This window comes from Anguilla anguilla, chromosome 3 (assembly GCF_013347855.1).
Source record: "Anguilla anguilla isolate fAngAng1 chromosome 3, fAngAng1.pri, whole genome shotgun sequence".
Classification (NCBI taxonomy): Eukaryota; Metazoa; Chordata; class Actinopteri; order Anguilliformes; family Anguillidae; genus Anguilla; species Anguilla anguilla.
Genome location: NC_049203.1, coordinates 19,577,164 through 19,590,323, shown reverse-complemented (window position 1 = coordinate 19,590,323; position 13,160 = coordinate 19,577,164). Strand labels below are relative to the sequence as shown.

Below are 13,160 nucleotides of genomic sequence, written 5' to 3'. Positions count from 1 at the left end.
AAGATTAGCCGGTACCTTCAGCTGGTCAGTTTCTCAGTTCACAGTAGACTCGATTCCGAATCCGGATCGGAGTGAGGGACAGCCAAGTATTATAACACAAATCAAACATACACCACTAAGTCCTTCTGATTTGCGTAGCATGGTTCGGGAATTACCCGATCTCAAAAGAGATGACCCGAACATGGCGTTTTGGGAGAAAATAGCACAGTACATGACGGTGGGGGGATTACATGCTTTCGACGTTTATGTGTTAACAAAGGCAAAATGTCCAAGTGCTGTATGGAGCGAGTTAGGGGAATTTAATAACTCTGCATGGGCATCTGTCCGCTTCACATCCACGCTTGAGATGGAAGAAGTTCAGGAAGACCGTTTATAAAGCTCTAGGTACTGGTTCCAATCTGTATTCATTATATCTTACCCGCCAACAACACGAAGATGAACCTTTTGATAGGTATATTGACGAGAAATACAGTTTGTACTCCACATATGGTAATGCAGGTGACAATCCAAGTAAAGATAACCCCGATTTCCTGATGAATGTACTCGAGGGAAGTGTAGCTTTATACCGAGACACAGCGGGTAAGGCTGGTTTTCGACCGAAGGATTGTAGCGACTTAATTTCGTGGGCTGCATGTTTAAATAAATACCATAGTGGTGTAAACAAGGGGGGCGCAAGATCAGGTCTGAGGTCACATTCTCACAATAAAGCACCCCTCCACATGGCTCCGGTACAGGAGATAGCTCCTTGCAGCAACTGTGGGAGATCAGGGCATAGCCAGGCGGACTGTCACAGAGGGAGAAGGACCCAATGTAAGATCTGTCACAAATATGGACACGTTGCCCAGGCATGCAGATCTGGGAATAACCAGTCAGAACGAGGTAGCCAGCTCCAAGACATGTCAAAAGACGAACTCGTTAGATTAATTAAATCGCTTGAAACCTCAGAATAGGATACGTCGGCCCCCATTGCATCAGGTGTTGAGGTTTCGTTCTAATAGCATAAGGACGTGGACACCATAAGTCCCTAAATATTCTTAATTTATGAGCCCAAGATAAGGGAGTAACAATAAAATAAATAAATAAATAAGGTAGCACACATATGATTGACCCCTAGTGGCAGATCCTAACACCATCCTTTCCACTGGTTCTCATGTAAAATACACGCTGAGCAATGTTGGCTTCAAGCTGACACTGAGGTAATGGATCGTTTTTACTTCTCAAAGTAGCATCTTGCATGAGACTTTTGTTAATACTGTGAATGTACCTGTGGGTGATCTATGGGGTTGCAACCAAGACTGTGTAAATACACCAGAGATGGAGGCATAAGGATTTTAAAATGGTGTGTGACTTTTGAACTTGTAGGAGACTCCTGACTAGTGCAGTAGCCCCCAATACAAAATGGGGGACTGATACAAGAAAATAACATTGGTAAAAAAAAAAAAAACAACTAACTAATCAATTCCAACTAACTAATCATTTGTTCTCCATTTTAGGATGAGACTGGGTGACGCAGCCACCAGCCGTGCTCCTCTCTGTGAAATCGGGACTGAGTAATTAACACTGAGTAATTAACATTTGCTTTCACCCTTTGAAATTCTTACAGGTTGACCCATGAGGACTCCTGGTGGGTAGTGTATTGGCGGGAAATTGCATGTAATGGGTGACCGTTTAGGTAAACATTGCAGGCTTTTGTCCTAAGTGTGTTTCACAGGATCACAGAACTGGACCTGACCCGGCTGAGGACAAAGAAATGCCTGGTTGAACCTGGAGACAAGGTCCTGGTGAAAAACATAATCGGCAAAATTTGGTCTGGACCACACAGGCTCACGATTCCATCAGCCGCTTCCAGTGACTGGAACTCCAGTGTGGTTCCATTACATTACATTATAGGCATTTCCGCATTCAATAATTAAGAAAATACAAGGGTGAGACCCAACATGGGGCACAATAATCCCCGTCTACCCTTATAGCCCCTGGGGGCTATCTCTCTTTCTGTGTCTCCATTCAGACACGTTTCCAGGACAAGAATGTGCACCAACCTTGCAAGCTGCAGTTGGATTTGGGATGACTTCACAGCGACATTTTCATCATTATGTTGTCATGTTGGATATTTTTGTCATTATATTGTAATGTTGTATATAGTCTGAGAGTGTGGGTTGATACAGGAATAGGTTGGGAGGAGGCAATTAAAATATGGGAAAAGTTTTATATTAATTAGGATAAAAAAGGTTCCAGGATTGGAGGAAGATGGTTGTCCCACTCGGAAGGCCATATACGGATATGCCCTTCAGCTAAGAGGTGAGGCACGTGCAGCCCTCCAGAGAAGCCTGGCACATGCCCTAAATTGTATAGTGGACCTAAATGTTTAATTCCTCTGAAAGAGAGCCTCTGCCTGCCCTAGTGGCTGTATCAATCAGACACGCTCACATAGTCATTAATCACTGGTGTAAAACGCTTCAGGTTAGGTTAGGTTTTCTTTGTAACAAAATTATATATATTAGATATAATTAGGAAACATAAGGATATCGCATGATGGGAGGGAGCCACTGGGTCCACAGCAAATGTCATTTTTGGTTATAAAATAAATGTTATTAATTGAGATTGGGCTGAAACCTGTTAGCAACAGGCACAATACTGGTGACAAAAGGAGGACTACTTTCTAACCAAACTACTGCCTAACACTTCCAACTGCACTAATCCAACTGACACTCCTACCACTATCAGCTCTATTCTGGTCACTCCTGATGTCACCACTAACATCTCTGTTCCAGCACTTGATAGCTGGGTGTAGAACCCTAACACCACAATGCAGATAAAAGGCAACAACTGTGACCCAATGGCTTAAAAGATAGTAATTACTGTCCCTTGGGGTGGGGTTGTTTGTATGTATTGTATGGGTCATTTTTCCCAATGTGTGTGGGTATTCAACATTTTTACCCTTTTCCTGGTAATTGCCATGTATCGTAAATTAAAGACAGTTCTACAGAATGTATGGCATGCAGACATGTTAGAAAACATGAATTATTCTGTAATTGTGAGAAATTGATTTTCTCACCAGAACTGTACACAGGCCAACCCGAGGAGGATGGGTCCCCCCTGCTGAGCCTTGGTTCCTCCCAAGGTTTCTCCCCTTTACTCTAGGGGAGTTTTTCCTTGCCACTCTTGCCATGTGCTTGCTCACTGGGGATAAAGGCCTGAATAGGTTATGGGGAATATGGCATTTAGCACCATATTCCCAAATACAAAATGGGGGACTGATAGGTTCCCTGTTTTAGTAACTATGTAGTACTATATATATATTAGACTGTATGTAGTGTATTGTGTTTCCTTTCCCTACCATGCTGTGTCTGTAGTTTGTATGCCTGTATGTCTAGCACCTCTGTAGTGTGTCTCCATATAACACCTCTAGTGTCTGCAGCAAGGAGGTCACATTCCTATGCTAAATGGCTGCGAGGGTCCACAGGAAGGGACAAGACCATTTGTCTCTGGTCCACCACTTAACTCAACCTTTTGATGTGTATGAATGAAAACTGTATATCTAGACACCACACAGTGTGATGGGGAGAGATTCTCTCAGCGCAGCGCCCGAGTGTGCTGGGTCTGTCTCTCCCTTGCGCATTGAATTAAACCACAAATCCTCTGAGGAAACTTTGTCAGCGTGTTCTTCATCGTCCTGCATTTGACTCCACGAATAAGGGCAAAATATCCTAACAACAGCCTGATTGTCCCCTGGCTTACTCAACATAGTAATTTTAAAAATAAGTATCAAACAGGAAACACTGACAGTGTTGAGCAGTGGTACACCAGTGTATGCATCACATGCTTATTAGCATAATTGTGTTGCATTGGAGTCCCTTAGCAGACGCACTTATACACAGTGACACACAGTAGTGGATAATATCAGTGTTACTCGTGTGTGTGCGTGCGTGCGTGTGTGCGTGCGTTTGTGCGTGCATGCCTGTTTGTGGCCACAGGACCTTACGACCCCTCCCTCGCTTTCCCATTCCAGGTCTGTCGATAGACTACGCCATGAACAAGCTCTACTGGATCAGCTCGGGCAACGGAACCATCAACAGGTGCAATCTGGACGGCAGCAGCCTGGAAGTGATAGAATCCATGAAGGCGGGCTTAACGAAGGCCACGGCCCTGGCGGTGATGGGTGAGTGGAGCCTGACCGCCGTGCGCCTGATACCGCTATCGATTCGTCCGCGACACAGGAAGATTAATTGGCACCAGTTAAGTGCCCTCTGTATGAAGCTGTCTGACCGGGGAAGGAACAAGACGGGCCTGTATCATGGTTCGATGAATGAGAAATGGCTGTGTTGGGGCGTAACTCAAAAGATCTGGCAGCGCTTTTAGGCCTTATGATAAATATTGAAGCATCGCGCGTTCGTGAGAGGCTCGCTATCCTTGGCTTTCAGATTTGTTGTTTCGGATTCCATATTTGAATTTGCAGTGTTGACGTTAATATCTTGTTTGTTAATAAATCTGGCTTGTTGTCCATGTAATAGTTCTTTGTTAGTGCACGGCAAATAGATTTTTGTAATATTAAAATAATTTGAACTACTTGTAGTATTATGCAGCAAGATTAGGCAGGATGAGGGAAATGTGATTAGCTGCCGATGGGTGAGCTTTTCTGTAAATCCGTAGTTAAATTCTTTCCCTTGTATATCATGGGAAAAAAAGGGTTGATATGTTCAGCTAAATCTCTGGATTCTGGCACAGGGATGGGCCCCCTTAGTCCAGAACCAAATCCTGGCCGTGCCGATGCCTCTTGTGGCTGGAGGGGGGTCGGGGGGGTCGGGAGGGTTGGGTTGCACGCTGGCCATCGGGAGTGAATCCCCGGTTGGATGAACAGCCGCAACCTGCCTGCAATAACCCAGTGAGGCCTGCGGAGTTAAAGTCAGGCGGCTGGCTCCAGTCACTTTGGAGGTTTGCGCAGTGCTAGCTCGCGCTCCCCGGAATTGCTTCCAGATGTTACGGTGCCTGTCTCTTGGGTACTCGCAATACCCTAGCGATGGAGGAAAGAAATGTGTATTTAAAAAGCTGTTTAAAAAACAGGTTAAGGACAATTATCAGTTCCAAGGTAATTGCTCTCCCTGGCCTGTTGTCTAACTCCCAGGTTGCCACCTCTCCTTAGGCCATTACCTGTGATTTAAAGGAGGTGCATTAGAGGGTGTGCTGTTGACTTTGCTAACGCCTGCTGAAATGCCCTTGGTAAAGACTGTCGGCAGTGATATCGGAGGGGAAGCCAGAGGCACGCAAACACGCGGAGATAACACAGGTCGCTTCAATTGGCCAAAAAGATAAGAGCCTGCAGGTTGACTATGGATTCCATACCGCGGAACCTGTTATGCATGACAACCGAGTCTTTGACGCACACGTGTATGTACGTGCATGTATACACGTGTGTGTGTCTGTGCATGTTTGTATTTGTTTTTTGAGTGTGCATGCGTGTGTATTTCTGTAGCTACATTTTTTTTAAACACTGTGAACGACAACAAAAAACATTTTACTACTTCTGAAATGCATTTTCGGCACATTCAACACACGTGCCCGTTTCCTATATGTCTGTGTGTATAAGGGTGAGGGTAATTCCATAAGAGAAGATTATGACACGTGAACTCACCCTCCTCTCCAAAAAAAAAGGACCACCAGAAACTGCCTCCCATCCCCAGTTTCATTCCTTTCTTCCTGTAAGAAGTTTGCCTCTAAAAACAGTCATGCAGTGATACAGAGGGGTGTTGCGTAGCCAGACTGGAAAGGGAGAAATGTCTTCAGAGGATGGATAAGGATATTTTTCTACATTAGACAGAGGACATTAACGGCTCTGATTGTGAAACAGATGGAGCGGTATAACGAACACCGTCAGGTTTTAAAAATAATTCATTTCGACTCCAAGCATCTGGGTTTTAAATTACGTAGCGTTTCCCAACATATTCAATTTGGGATTTTGCTAATACATTGATACTGTATCTCTGAGGAGATGATCTGGATGATGTTGGCACTGCCAGTGGAAAGAAATGTTAGCGATTTTTGTTTCTGGGCTGCTGTTTTGATCCGAGTGCTTCGAGGAATGAGCACTCTGAGATTCCATGATTTGCTTTGTCCTGAGAAAAGAAGCCAGTGTTTGTTTGTTTATTTATATATTTATTTATTTCCTCATTTACTCATTTGATGAAAGAGGGGTCATTTTAGCATTTCCATCTCTGAATCTCCCTTTCTCTGAATATTTTGTAAAAGCCACTAATAAGGGATTATGAGAGCATATCTCTTCTGGCACACTTACTTAAAAAAATAAAATATATATACATTATTATTATTATTATTATTATCATCTGTCTCAATGGTTGACTGCATTTAAGTTGGTTGACTGTTTCCTCAGCAATGATTCATTAAACCCCATGGCGGTAGTCCTGTCCTCTTAAAACCAGAATAAACAAGCAGAATTGCCACCTTAGATGGAAAAAGGGTAGGAAAAAAAAACTGGAAGCAGACGTGTTTAATCATAAAAGCTCCTTGCCGAAAATGTGTTGTTCATTAAACGCGAGCGCGGCAGTAAGACTAATGTCTCACTTTCAGAGAAGTTGTACAGTACAGCAACGCAAAAAGCGTCGTGCTCAGTGAGAGAAATCCATCACAATTAATGAGCCTTTGTCAGATAAACAAAATATATTAGTGATTACATAACATTTTTCAGACCAAAATATCTGTTTTCTGTATCTTTTAAAAAGGAGGACATTTTATACAGAGCTTTTTATAGGTTACCAGATATTTTTAGTTTTTATACTTGAAACAGTTTGGTTACTCAAAATACCAATGGAAAGTGTGCAGTATGATGTGTGTGTTTGTGTGTGTGCGTGTGCGTGCGCGCGTGTGTGTCTTTGCATGTGTGACTGTGGGGTGAATGTGCATGTCTGTGTTTGGAGATGAATGTCACCTTTGTTTGAGTTTCTAGCAGTGTATTAGTCACAGTAAAATTGTCTGCAAATTTGTGTGTCGAGGCAGTGATTTCTCTTTCGGAGGTAAACTGGCCCACAGACTGTTTTTTATTGTATTTTTTTGCAAAACGGAAAGTCAATTATTCCATTATGTTCCATTAAGCAATCTGTATTCACCTGGCTGACCTTAGTGCCACAGGTGGGGGGGAAATGCCTGAAACCCAAAATTAAAGAGGCGAAGGACAACAACTGTTTCAGCGTCAATACGTTCCATTTTCATGGTTTTTTTTGTTGTCTTCTATCAACGCATTATTGATAAATAGAGAGAGTGAGTGAGAGAGAGAGAGCGAGTTAATCTTAGCTAATTTGCGCAGGTATGATTCAGTGTTTTTCACAGTTCAGCCATGAATGACATGATTTACATATGAAAACTAGTCAGCAGAAGAAAAAAAAAGAAAAAAAAAAGTTTTCAATGAATTTTTAAATGTCATCTACTTGAATTGAGATAATGTCTATGGTGCAAGGGACTGTCTGTCAAAAGCAATTTTACTGAGCAGCTGCAATGGGAACAGTCATCTCCCCTTTCTCTTTGTGAGACAAACAGAAGCATAACCCCCAGTAGGGTTTTATACACGCTGCTGACTCAGATGTTAAATATTTAAGGCACACCTGAAATTTTGCAGACGATGGATTCACACCTCTGCTATTTAGCTAGTTTGTCCCCTCCACTTCCTTTAATAATTCCTCTTTGAAGGATCATCATGGCAACGCACACGGTGTTAAGCGCATAGCTGTCATCTTGCAGCACCTGGTCTGCTATTAATGAGAACGTTTGGACCATCAGAAAGTGTGTCCAAAGTCCTACCTGAGATCTCTGAAGTATAACTATAGGGAGAAGGCAATTTAGTGTGTCGTTAGAACTGACTTTGTACCCCTGCCCCGCTAGCGCCTATACTAATTGTCAGTTGGAATGGATTCCTCAGCTGTTGCCTTGGACTACAGGACACTCTGAGTCATTATCCATGATTCATGATTCACGATTCAACTTATACAATCAAACAACACAAGATTGGCTTTTCAGACTCGATTTGTTGTTCCAGCACTGATGCCAGCAAGAGAGCGGACAGAACAGAAATGATTCACCAGCAAAGTTTAGAAATGAGAAATATGATTGATAGTTCAGCCAGGATTCAATAAACATTTCTCCTTTACTTTGACTTATAAATGTAAATGTTTGTTTTGATTAGTTGTTACACCAACAGTGTTTGTTGACTTTTTGTGATTGGCAGACTTGCCAAACTGTCAGATAAATAAATAAATAAATAAACACTTGCATTGCGAGTCGAAAATTAAGGATGGATTTTATTTGAATACTATTATGTTTTTCTTCTTGGAGCAGATTTTGTTGCAGCGCCCTCGTAGAAATGGCTTTGTGTGCGTGTGTGCTTGCATTTGTGTGTGCGTGTGCGTGCGTGCGTGTGCACGAGAGTGTGGATGCTTGTGTGGTGCAAACTGCCTAGTAATTCCTTTCCAGAATAGTCATAACATGCAAAAATATATGCATATTACTGACTTACTGTTTCACGCCTCAGCAAATGTGGTGACACAATCACATATTTCACTTTCTGGCTTCATTTGCATTATTTAACTGAACCTTTTTGGGAGCATTTTTTAAAACTTGGTGATAATTAACTTGGCTCACAGACAAAGTTTTACTGCTAATCAGCTGATGTTATGCGTTTGTCACAGGTTGATTTGAGTGGAAAAAGGGGTTTTAGAAAAAAACTTTGAGCCGCTGAAGATACAGAGAAAATGATCCGGAATGGTCAGATCACTGAATATCCGTGAAAGTACATTCGATAATAAGGCTTGCTTTCTTTTGCAATAGCATGGTCAGTGCTCTGGGAGAGCAGTTAGGTAGCTGGTTCTAAATGCTTTAATCCTCTGTGGGATGCTTTTTAACGCCAGTAAATAAACAAACAAAGAAATAAAGACACCCAACCTCTTGCAGTGTTCCCTGTGCTGAAGGTGCATACCAAACTATTTGAAAATAATGAAATGCTTGAAATGAAAATGAGTGGCTGCCTGTAGTGGTGGTTTAATGGAACCACCACTACCTGCCAGCAGTCATATGGACAAAAGTAATTAACACTGTAATCCGATGCCATGGATCACTCGAAGCCTGGACCTAAAAACACCGGGTCCGTAATGTTGTAGAGAAGTTCAGTAGTGGGAGATTTTGCACCGTGCAATTTCCTGAAAGAGCTGTACGCTCTCGTGCATGCATTCTGACAGGCAAAGACAAACCAGGGTGGGTATATTTTGTAGTGGAATTGGAGACGTCTTCACCTAAATGGCAGTGAAGCATTCCAGAGTGAATCTTCTTTTACTTTTTCATAACATCAATTGAAATAATGGTGATTCATAATTCTCCATAAGACTTTACTCCTTTCTGATAGCGGGAGGGCTTTGGAAAATTGGGATGTATTTATCTATGCGCCTCCTATATGTTGCATGTAGTCAAAAAACAATACCCTGCTTTGGATTCCTGCAGAGATTTTTCTCCCATGATGCAAGTGAATGTGCTTCTCAAATATATATTTTTTTAATACCGCCGACTGAACAAAATATTTTGTGCAAGGAAATATTGAAGCTGGCAGACAGTTCTGCTCTAAAATTAGACCACCTTCACTGTGTTTGAGGTTAATGCCTTTCTGCCAAACAGTATCTGTTAAACACATTTTCAAGTTGTGGTTATTTGCACAGATCAAACTCTTTGTAGTGCTGCTTAACTCTGATAGAACTTCTGAATGCTGCCCCGTTATGCAGTGAGTTTATGCATCAGCCAGTGGGGGCTATGGTGTTTAAGGATCGCCGATAATATCGCTATTACCCAACATCCTGTCTAAATTGAATGAGATTGAGATCTAACGAGCCTTTGACCCAAGCCCCTCCCCAGCATTCCGTTAAGGAAGAGATCGATGAAGAGGATTTAACCAGGTTGCACTGAAGGGCGCGCTATCTTTCCACGCTCACAGCCTCGTTCGCTTCGGCGAAATTGCCTGAATGTTATCTGAAAGTTGTCACGCAAGGGCTAATTATTTCCCCCAATTTACTGTAACTGAATAATGGACTAAGCGAAAAAAAATAAGAAAACAAACTGTCAATGTCATGTCTAGTAAGTCAAAGCACCTTTATCCGAGGCTCTAAAAAACATCCGTATAACGTCAACCTGGTGTCTACATTCTGTGAACCTTTATTCCCCCAGGGTTCACTGACCACCGAGGCAATGTGTCGCTGCCCAGACCTTGTGTATTATTCTTGCTATTATTCTGCCTTTATAGCAAGTTATACCCAAACTTTCCTGCATGTGCAGAGGTGTCAGTCTCTCGCCAGTTGGTCCCTTGCAGGGTAATAAAGCAGCTGGATTTGATCAGTCAGCTCAGACTATACTGTTGCCAACAGTAACACTAAAACTTGTAGTAATTACATCATTCTTCAGGGGCCGCTCTACCAGTTTTTTGTGGAAAATTTGTGCCAACTTTAACCTTTTTGCACTCAGTATTAATTTATTCTTTGGCTTGCTTTTGTTGAGAACAACTGTCAGCATACTATATACACTATACGTTGGTAATAAAGCGGGTCAATTCAAAAAGAGCGGTGCTGCATTCTTACGTGACCTATTTCGTGACAATCCTTTCCAACTCACGCTGCTTTTCCAAAATGGTGCCGTGCGGAGCTTGGCTTCTCTAATTTAGGACTAATAATAAAATGAGCTGGGAGTCACAAACAGCACTTGTAAATGTTTATAATGATGAAGTCAGTATGGCGCCGGAATGTATACCTGCATGTGTGAACCTAAAATAAAATGCTATGAAAAAACGAACTGATGAATTAATAGTTTCAATATGAATGTTCCACATAAGTAAATAAATAAATAAATAAAAAGCCTTTGGGAATTATGCTTGAGACTCTGGGGTTGTGGGTTTGATTCCCAGGTGGGGCACTGCCGTTGTACCCTTGAAGAATATACTTTAGCTGAACCGCCTCAGTAAATATCCAGCCGTATAAATGGATCGCATTTTTTAAATAACGGGAGCTGTGTAATTCACTCTGGATAGGAGTCTCTGCAGAAATGCAGAAATGTGATGTAACGGGGACACCCATCAGGAGGACTGCCTCAAGGCGAGACCTTTTCTCCGTGAGGAGTCGGGCCGCGGACTCTCACCTGAGAACGAGTCGCGCTTCATACATCACAGCGGTGCTAAACATAGCTGGCGCCGGCTAACGTTTTGCCGGGGAATATACGGAACGCGTACGGAGACCGTGCCCTCTGGGGCTTCCTGTTTATTGTGAGCGGCGTACGAGCGCGGCGCGTCGTTTATCATCGCGCTCCTCCTGTCGACCGTCGGGCAGGGAAAACGCCCTCTATGGTTGGTGCAGCGATAAAGGATTCCCCAGGGGGGCTCTGTCTCCTGCATCTGAAGGGCTCCTGTCACCTGCACTTGACGGCCGCCTGTCACCTGTGTCGGAAGGGCTCCTGTCACAATTGTTAGATAGTCGTGAGCCTTCATATTGCAGAAGACGGAGAGCGAACAGGCTGTGTCTGCCAAGCGTTCATTTGTATCCATGGTACCTGTACATTTCATGCATTCAAGAATTCTAAAGTTTTTCCAGGTTAAATTTGATACTTTTTGTTACTAATTATTCAATAAAAAACAGCATGCGCTATAGCTTGGGGGTGCAGAATCATGAATATGAAGTCATCAACCTTGAAATGTGTGACATGGATGAGTGGGATACTGGCTCTGAATGAAAGGGGGGCATTTAGACATGCATGAGACTGGAGATATTGCCAATGAGATCAGAAATGAATTCTAATAATACATTTAAAATACACAGCATGAGTAGTCATGGTTTCACAACACAGATTCTGTCACTAATGCTACAAAATGCCCTGCCAAATTCTATTTTTTTATTTAGAAAACTATGCATATGGAATGTCTGCATCGCTAAAGTATATTTATAACATATGATACATTTCTAAAGCCTGGTCCCAGACCACTGAACAGATCTTACGCCTTAAAATCCACTTAACTGACTTGACGCAAACCATTCGCAGCTCTTCCCGTACACGCATGTTGCATTCAGCCATAACATAAGTGAACATTGTGTCCACTTCATATGTGTTTTCAGAGAGCTTTTTGGAGGTTCAGCCAGGATAAAAGGTGAACATCTCTGCTTGTAAAAAAAAAAAAAAAAAAAAAAAAAAAGCATTGATGCTTCTTTAAGCTTCTCATCACATTTAGAAGCCAACGTGAAACTTAGCCAAAGAGCACGTAGCAAGCAATCAGCGACGCCCTTCAGCTGTGATGTTAGCCCGGTGTTAAAAGCATCTTAATGAAACCGATCATTTGACTGTATTGATCTGACAGGTGAAAAGTCTGGAGTTCTGAAAGCAGTTTGTCGGTCTCATTTGCAGCAAGTTAGCTGATGTGAGAGTGTGAAATTTTCCACTGCGGGGGATCAACCAAACTGGAAGAACAGTGATATTTGTGTGAAAGACTCGTGGATTAGACTTGCAAACAGCTGTTCATTTGCAGTTGTCCACATTTCTGGTGTGAAAATTATGTCTCACTATAAATGCGCAATTCTACTCTAAGTAATGTTAAGTTTTATGTTTAGCAGTTATACTTCGACAATCTTTTGTGATAATTCAGGCATATTCATTTTGTTGATAGCAACACTTTCTATCCTGTTCTAAGGTAAGACCCCACTACCCCTTTCATTTTTTTAAATGAAGGGCCATGGTCCATGATGATCTTGAAAAAAACTAAACAAGTCCTGGAAGTCTCTATCGTAGGTCCTAAGCTTGCCGTGCCCCTTGGATCACATTATAATCCGGCCACAACCCGTATCCTGAAACTTCCAGTCTCCAGAAATCTCAAGTTTAGGTCCAGAGCCCAGAATGCTCTTGCCTTTACCCCCTCCACAACCCGTTCAAGCCTGAACAGGAACACCAGGGAATCGGCCATCTTGCGGCAGTAGCAGCTGATTGGCCGCACTCCAGCGGGTTTCGCGAGCGTAGAGGCGGCTCGGTCCCTACAGCCCCCACCCACCCACCCACCCACCCACCCGGCCCTCCCCTCCCGAGTCTCCTGCGAGCCAGCAGCGCGTTAATAAGATGGGAAAACATGTCGCGCGTCTCCAGTCCTCCTA

At 42.8% G+C, this 13,160-nt stretch overlaps 1 protein-coding gene across 4 annotated transcripts in view; it reads left to right on the top strand.

Annotated features, from left to right (window-relative positions):
- LOC118223692 (low-density lipoprotein receptor-related protein 1B-like) overlaps positions 1 to 13,160 on the top strand; it is a 400,652-nt gene that overhangs the window by 239,155 nt on the left and 148,337 nt on the right. For all 4 annotated transcript variants that reach the window (XR_004764484.1, XM_035410580.1, XM_035410579.1 and 1 more), the window contains one exon: positions 4,010 to 4,159. Coding sequence is in view for 3 of the 4 variants with exons in the window: in XM_035410580.1 (XP_035266471.1) it covers positions 4,010 to 4,159 (150 nt within the window). In the remaining variant the exon portion in view is untranslated. The remainder of the gene's footprint in view (positions 1 to 4,009; positions 4,160 to 13,160) is intronic.